This window comes from Aegilops tauschii, chromosome 1 (assembly GCF_002575655.3).
Source record: "Aegilops tauschii subsp. strangulata cultivar AL8/78 chromosome 1, Aet v6.0, whole genome shotgun sequence".
Taxonomy (NCBI): Eukaryota; Viridiplantae; Streptophyta; class Magnoliopsida; order Poales; family Poaceae; genus Aegilops; species Aegilops tauschii.
Window position 1 is genome coordinate 106,131,776 of NC_053035.3, and position 7,923 is coordinate 106,139,698.

Sequence of the window (7,923 nt, forward strand, 5' to 3'; positions counted from 1 at the left end):
ACTTCTTTCTCCGCCGGCAGGGCGTGCTTACGCGAACGTTGATGGCGGATGGCGCGGTCGGATGCATGGGAGGAGCGGTTCGACATGGCATCGTCCACGGCAGCCATGATGCCCATGCCGTCGTGCTCCCCCGTGTGCCAGCCTGGAGCAACTCGCCACTCCTCGGCGAGCAGGCTTGGAGCGGCGAGTTGCCGCACGACGTGCCGGCTTGGGCTTCTGCCTCCACGAACTGGCCTGCAGTGGCCTGGAACATCGAGGGTGGTTGGAGCAGAGAGTTGCATGGCTCGTATCCGGCTGGCTCAACAGGCCACCCAGCCGGCTTTTTATGCCGGAGAACTCATCTTCTTGCTCGCCGAATGCCATGGAGATTTTGGAGAAAATGGTGCGAGAAGGAGATGGGAGCGGAGTGTGGTGTGATTTTTGCCAGGGGTCTGGCACCGTTTAAATAGCGGGCGGGCGGCTAGAGCCAACCGGCGTTGTGTTTAGTGATGGGAGGCTCGCGAGCGGACGTGTAGCCGGAGTAGGTTTCTCGGCACACACACGGGATTAATGGAGGAAGGCGGGCAGTCTGTAGCCATTTGAATGCGCCGAGGAGGCTTGTCCAGCCGGGAGTGCAGCAGGCGGCGCCTCTCTCGGTGGGCGCGCCGCTTCAATGCATGTAGTGGGAGGTCGCGTCTATTCTGCGCCGGTGCCAATGCAAAGAGGTCGCTGTTCAAGGGCATGAATGGGGCAGCTGGCGCCGGACGGAAACACACACGGGCGCACATTGGGTTTTTGTGGGCCTGGGCAATCAGATGCAAGTGTGGCACCGGTCCAGGCGTCTGTAAAGCTCCCTCACTTTGTCTCTAGTTGCAGAAAAAAATTGTGTTCGCGCCTCCGAACGGACCGATACAGACCTCCGTTGGATGGCACAACACGTCTGAACCGCGCAGTCCAGATTGTTGCCGCCTTGCGGACGGCTTGGGGTCCGCATTGAAGATGCCCTAATAAAACTAGTATAATTTTTTTTTTTATGTCTGAGCTAGATTAAACAACCATTCTCATTCACCAGCGAGAGGCAGTAACCCTAACTTTTTTATTTTGAAGGAGGAGGGTGGACGAACATAACCTTTAAGGTAAACTTTATTACATGCTGCAATCTGAACTATTTTGACTCACAGCTCTTACAGGCTTTGCAGCATTACTTAGGAGTACAAAATTTAAACTAGCTTTATCCCCGAATGCAAGTACGGCAGGGAGCCGGCGAGCGCGACATACATGGACGCGGTGGCAGCGACCGCGGTCACCAGCACAATGAACAGGATGTATGGCCTCTTGCTCCAGCGCCCCATTATCCCGAGCGCGAACGGGTAGAGCAGCAGCAGCATCCACACGTTGAAGACGAGCCCGCTCGCCGCCCCCGCGACCTGCGCGGCCGACCACCGCTCAACGATCGCCTTGCCCGCCGCCGCGCCGATGGCGGCCACGTTCACGGCCATCACCACCACAGTGGGCACCAGCAACGGCACCCACTGCACGTCGTAGAGCTCCGCGAGCCTCTCCCTCGCGCCGCCTGTGAGCTTCTTGGCCGTGAGCTTGAAGGACACCCCCTTGATGCCGAGGGACCTGAGGAGGATGTGCAGCATGGCCATCGGGTACACGCCGGTGGTGCCGATGATGTAGAACTGCTCGTTGCGGACCCAGTCGAGCAGCGTGAGGCCGGCCCACCTGATCTCCACCATGCCGATGAGCTCCACCGTGGCGATGATGACGACGACGAAGAGCGCGAACGTCTGGAACGGCCTCTGGATGTAGAACTCCCCCTGGAAGAGCCACATCACCGGGTACAAGTAGTACATGCAGATGAAGAAGGTGGAGACCGGGTAGGTGGTCATGTTGATGTAGGCGACGCGCTGCATGGGGTGGAGGCGGCGGCCGGCCAGGAGCGGGCAGAAGCGGGAGAAGAACATCTCGAGGGATCCCCCCGACCAGCGCAGGATCTGGTAGAGCCGCTCCGTGAGGTTGATGGGCGCCGTGCCGCGGAACGCGTCGGGCTCCATGGCGCAGTACGTGGAGCGCCACCCCGTCCGGTGCAGCCGGAAGCCGGTCACCACGTCCTCCGTCGCGATGTTGTACACCCACCCGACGTCGTTGCCCCACTCGGTGCCGTCCTCGTAGGCGCACGTCATGGCGTCGGCGAGCTCCGCCTCGCCGACGGTCGCTGGTGAAGGGACGGACCGCTCTTGGTTGGCGGCCGCCGGCATCGAGTTGATGAAGGACGTGGATTTGCCGAACATGTTGGGCCTGTAGCGCGAGGCCTTGGCCTCCTTGGCGTCGTCGGGGCGCCACCGGGGAGGGTCGGCGCTGTAGAGCGCGACGCGGCGGAACATGCAGCCGGTGCCGACGAAGGAGGGGCCCTGGATGCCGTTGAGGCCGAGCAGGGTGGCGTCGAAGAACATGCGGTTGTGGTTGCAGTAGCGGTCGGTGGGGTCGACGTCGTCGAAGCGCTGCGGGAACTGGACGAAGGCGGTGTCGGCGCCGTCGCGCGGGTCGAGCATGAAGCAGATGGCGGCGCGGAAGGCCTGCGAGTTGTTGACGTAGTGGTCGCCGTCGAAGTTGATGATGAAAGGCGCGTTGGAGAGCAGCGCGGAGACGCGCAGCTGCACGTTCATGGCGCCCGCCTTCTTCTGGTGGTCGTAGCCCGGCCGCTTCTCCCGGGCGATGTAGACCAGCATCGGGAGGCGCGCGTCCACGGCGCTGAAGTCCAGGGGGTGGTCGGAGCTCGCCGCCATGCCCAGCTCAGGATCCTTGCTCGGTTGATCCAGCATAACCTTGAACCATCGTCATCACATGTTAGCAACAGTTTTATTATATTAAATCGCATGGGAAGAAAGAAATCTGGTTTATTTTATTTGTACCTGAAGAATTGCAGGGTGGTGTCCTTTCCTGTGGCCCTTTGCCGGCTTGATCCATGTCCCCTGCCATTGCGTGGACCCATCAGCCATCCAGGTAGCATTTGCACACTCCTCTTTGTCTTTCCCGTTGGCACGGTTGCACGCCTCCGACCGCTGCTCGATGGCAGCAGAAAGCCCGTCCAGCCTCGCCTTGAACTCCTCGTACGCCGCACGCATCCTCCGATGGTCGTCAAGGAACTCCTTGGGCGCGCTGCCCGCATACTCCCCGCGCATCTTGGCCCAGAAGTAGCTCTCCGGGGCCCGGGGCTCGACGCAGTGCTTCCGGCAGAACGGCACCCACGACGCGGCGAACTCCGCCGCCAGCTGCAGGCCCTCGTAGTGCACCAGCGACCCGCCGTCGTCGGAGAAGTAGGTGGCGTACTTCTCGACCGGGTAGTCGGTGGCCAGGATGGAGAGGATGGAGTTCATGGTGTAGAGCATTGGCTCGTCCACCGGGTCGACCGTGTTGATGAACACGTCCAGGAGGGGGAGGTCGGAGCCGCCGTCGGGCTGGTCGAGATGGTCTCTGAGGACGGAGATGCTCGGGACGCATTTTCTGGGCCTGAGCTTGGTGATCTGGTTGAGCAGCCAGGTCACTCCGAACCAGAGGTCGCCCACGACCGAGATCCACCACAGCCACATCGCGTCCGAGTCCCGGTGCCTCATGCGCCATGTGAAGAATAGAATAACCACTATAACTCTGACCAGAGTCAATAACCTGCAGTGCAGTTACGTTGGAGAAGTTAAATGATGTACTGATGAGAATAGGTTAGTCTTGGACTCTTGGTAGAAGTAGAACGACAAGGTTAGAATCTCTAACTAGAATAGAACAAAGTTTGCCAAGTTGCATGGGTAGTTATATGATAGACTGTAATAATTGTAGTTGAGCTCACGTGGTCTTGGATTAAAATACTACACTTACTATTTTTTTTAAAAGATCCAGCAAATTGTTGGCTTGATTCAGATTTAGCAGAAAGCAGCGGAAGAACAACATGGTGAAGATCCGAAGATCAAAAAGAGAAAAAAAAACTGCGGCCCTAAAAGCTGCAGAGAGCTACACCCACCACAAACAACATGACTACATAACCGAAGCACCTGTCCTAAGCTAAGCATCACCACCCGTCTCGAACAACGCCGATCACCTTCGAAGACAGCAGCAGCTCCCACTACAACTTCCCTCAACAACGCACCATCCATCCAGGAAGCAGGGGTAGATGGCGGGACTTGGTCGATCCCAGGAAGAGCTTCATCTTGGACTCATCGAAGATGTCGTACATTGCGCCTGGAGCTTCACCTTGAATAGCGGCGAGCACCGGAGGAGCGCCGCAAAGAGCTTTCAGGAAGTGTCTTCAAACGTGATGCTCCCAACAGAAGAACGACGTCAAACACGCCGCCATCACGCCGATCCAACACCGGACCTAGGATTTCGCCCGGTGACAAACCACCATCCGAGCACGAGAAAGATGCCAACACACCTCAGGTGACGCCTTCAAGGAGGAAAATGACACCCACAGGCGCCATCGCCACCGGCCTCTGGTCGTGCAGGACTTTCGTCTGTATCGCCGCACACCTTCGCTCGTGCCCACAGAAGCTCGTCCATGCAGTCTCGCACCGCCACCGCCGCAGAACCTAGTCGTAGAAGCCATGGAGTCGTGGTCCACCCCGCCCACGGCGAGCCTACAGTGACCAGATTAGTCCCTGCATCCCGCATCTATCACGGCCGGAGCCGCCTGCTCCAGCATCATAGGACCAGCGCGCAGGGCCGGCGCGCGTCAAACACACCACGGATCTGGCCAGGTTCGACCAGATCCGGCCGCTACACGCCGGAGGGGCGCCGCCCCGCCAGCCCGCGCCGAATCCGAGGCACCTCCACGTGCCCTCGCCTGGGAGCCACCGCGCCAGGCCGCGCCCGCGCGCGCCCTCGCCTGGCCGCCACCGGGCCAGGCCACGCACCACGCCCGCTCGCCCCTGGACGCGCACCCTCGCCGGCGCCAGATCCGCTCGCCGCCTCCATGGCAGGCCGCGCCACGCCCTCACCGGCGCCAGATCCGCCCTCACCTGGCCGCCCCCACGCCAGATCCACTCGCCAGCACGCCGTACCTGGCCATGCGCGCCACCACGGGAGCCGGACGTCCCGCGCCGCCCGCGCCTCGTGGGGAGGGAAGGACCCCGCCGCCGCCGACGCACGCACGGGCTTTGCCCGGCGCCGTCCCTTGGCGGCGGCGAGGAAGGGGAGGCGAAGGTGTGGGAGGCGGTGGCGACGGGCTAGGGTTTCGCCCGGCCGCTCACGGGAGCGGTGCGAGCAAAAGTCGCGTCTCGGGGCTTTCACACTTACTATTTTGAGCACTGGCTAAAAATTAAGATCCTACGAATGCATACGCAAAGCGAATATTTGCACAGTATAGATTTCTGCCTTGAATGTTTTTAAAATTTCTTGGCCGGATCAGGATCTTAGCGTTGAGATCCGCAATCTCAGCGGTTAGACATTTCGCCGCATGCTAACAAAGCATATTTGGAGCGTCAAATTCTAAACATATAAAACTGAAATAAGCGAATTTCGCCTATCAGTATGGAACCAACTAGAATAGAGTTGCCAGGTTGCATGTGCAATTATATGATAATTGGTGCTGAGCTCACGTGCTTTTGGATTAAAATACTTACTTACTATTTTTAGCACCGGCTACCAAATAAGATCCTACATTACATGTGCAAAGCGAATATTTGTACTGTACATATTCTAGATTTTTGCCTTCAACTTTTGTAGCTCTTTTTGACCAGATCAGGATCTGAGCCTTGATATTCGAAAAAAAAGGATCCGAGCGTTGAGACATTCCGCCACATTCTAACTAAACTTATTTGGAGCGACAAAATATAAACATAAAACTAAAATAAGTGAATATCGCCTATCATTATGGAATTAACTAGCCCGCCCTCAGCGAACTAGCTTACTTTTAGCACTATTCTAGACATAAAACTAGTCTACTTTTATGGTGTTCCCGTCGGATCCGGCCACACGTCACAAAGGTCAGCGTCCCCTATAGCTTGGGCGTGTGCTGGGCGTCGGTGCATTTCCTTTTGCTTCTCTTTGTTGGACTAGGCACGCCCGTGCTTCACAGTAATGCTCCGTCAGTGTGCGTCAAAGTTCACAGTAATATTCTAGACATAAGCAATGCAGAACTATTTGGATCGTTTGCAGCTTTTGCCTACTTTGACGCTGTCCTCTCAGTGCACTTTGGGTGCGTCGAGATCACAGCACGTTCTGTTTCTTAATATTGTACTTGCTGCTTTGGAAGCAATTAACTAATACTCCGTCAGTGTGCGTCAAAATTCAGGCTAGCATCGTGCTCGTTCTACATTTAGATTCAGGTATCATCTGGTTTCGTTTATATAGAATGGAGCCGGGGTGGGGCCCCTTCTGATCGAGAAAAACATTTAGGTTCAGGCAAACATGTTTAATCTGTCATGAAGCACTACATACAGCAAGTAGCACATTGTTTAGGTTTAGACTGCTTATGAAACGTAAGGGTTCGATCAAATAGAATTCTGTCCTTCGGGAACATAAATCTATGGCGCAAAACAAGGAGGAAGAAGGAACTGAACTGAGATGATGCTCCCACCTGTAAAGGTTGATGAGGGGGCCCTTGACCCTGAACGTGCGGTACAGCAGCGGTGCCCGGCCGTCCTCGCCGGCGCCGCTCTTCTGCGACGCCAAGATCTCTCTCTCGTCGGCGGGTACCCAGTACTTGTCTTTGGCGCCGACGACGACGTCGGCGGCCAGCAATGGGTCGGCTAGACGACCCCCGCCGACGGCAGCCGGAGAAGGCATGCCACCTTGGTTCACCTACCAAGTAGCAGAGCCGGCTCCTGCACCCTGAGTGAGTGAGAGAGTGATCTGCGGGAGCAAGGAGCCAAGCACTGAACTGACTAACACGGGGTGGTTAGCCAGCCACAGCACGAGACACGACGCTGGAGACGCTTAACCACGCCCCGTTATATAGTGAGAGAGAGAGGCGCGGTGGGGGATCGGACACGGGACGTGCATCCCCATGCCCGGAAACATGATGCCGAGGCACGAGGGCGTGGCCACTGGCTACTCGATTCGACAAAATGCCACTGGCTGGCTACTTGACTGGACGAGTGCATCGAGATCCGCGTGCCTCACGTGACGCTCACCGCTGGACGTCCAGTGCAACTACAGCTGCGACAAGGCAACTTGCCGGGCATAAAAACGTGCGCTGCCTTTACGTCCGTCCGTTCGTTTACTGGGAAAGTACAGGTGGAACACTGTTCGCACATGAAATTTTGCCTCCGTTTGGTACAGCAACTCCAACGCGCCGACCCGTGGTCATGCTGGCACACTTGCGGGCATAAAAAAAGACGGCGCTCTTCGCCATAGATCACTCGTCATCGAACTTGAGCATGCCGGCCTGTATCTTCTCGAACCAATGCCTTTTTCTCGAGGACACCTTGCTCAAGTCCACCTTCATGATCTCCACCCCCGTCATCATGCAAGCGAGCACCACTTCTTTTGCCTTGGTCTTTGCATTGGTGACCTCGATCTCAAGCATCTTCCTTTTGCTTCTCCGCCTACATCTCGAGCTTCTTCGCTTGCTTCTCCGCATCGAGCTCAAGCCTCCTCCTTTGGATCTTCATGAAGACATTAACTTGCTCTTCATTGTCTTGCTAGCGCATCTCCTCCTTTGTGTCCTTCTTGGTCATCATGCCTTCCAAAGTGGCATGCAAGGCAATCGACGCTGCATCACGCTTGTCCTCTTTCTTGGAGTTAGTCTTCCCCGCCGGACGTGGCTTCTCGCCCTCACCAAGATCCTCGACGGCTTCCTCCCCTCTGCACGCCTTGATGGTGGCATATTGCGCCTCGAACTTCTCGTCCCTGTTGATGACCATCCAACAATGGGTGAGGTTGAAGGACTTGCCGTCATGTTGGGCCTTGAATGCCTCCAAAGCTTGGAATGCCTACAAATGAAATAGT

The 7,923-nt window shown here is 56.9% G+C and overlaps 1 protein-coding gene across 3 annotated transcripts; it reads right to left on the reverse strand.

Moving 5' to 3' along the window:
- Window positions 1-1,056: 1,056 nt before the first annotated feature.
- On the reverse strand, window positions 1,057-6,907 carry LOC109744380 (probable mixed-linked glucan synthase 8). Of its 3 annotated transcripts, none has more exons than XM_020303493.4 (3): window positions 6,551-6,907; window positions 2,898-3,651; window positions 1,057-2,810 (listed from the first exon to the last, which is right to left on the reverse strand). In XM_020303493.4, exons 1-3 carry the CDS (start codon window positions 6,757-6,759, stop codon window positions 1,200-1,202), a joined length of 2,574 nt encoding a protein of 857 aa, XP_020159082.1. In that variant the 5' UTR covers window positions 6,760-6,907; the 3' UTR covers window positions 1,057-1,199. The 3 variants fall into 3 exon arrangements, with proteins under 3 accessions (XP_020159082.1, XP_045089026.1, XP_045089025.1); XM_045233091.2 differs by lacking the exon at window positions 6,551-6,907 and adding an exon at window positions 4,409-4,826; XM_045233090.2 differs by lacking the exon at window positions 6,551-6,907 and adding an exon at window positions 4,076-4,826.
- Between the last annotated feature and the right edge of the window lie 1,016 nt (window positions 6,908-7,923).

What these genes read in the sequence shown, in the direction of transcription:
- LOC109744380 (XM_020303493.4), bottom strand. Translation starts at nt 6,759, where the DNA reads ATGCCTTCTCCGGCTGCCGTCGGCGGGGGTCGTCTAGCCGACCCATTG. An exon ending in CCCCTCATCAACCTTTACAG is followed by an intron (nt 3,652 to 6,550) that starts GTGGGAGCATCA and finishes ACTGCACTGCAG; the next exon opens with GTTATTGACTCTGGTCAGAG. An exon ending in ACCACCCTGCAATTCTTCAG is followed by an intron (nt 2,811 to 2,897) that starts GTACAAATAAAA and finishes CGATGGTTCAAG; the next exon opens with GTTATGCTGGATCAACCGAG.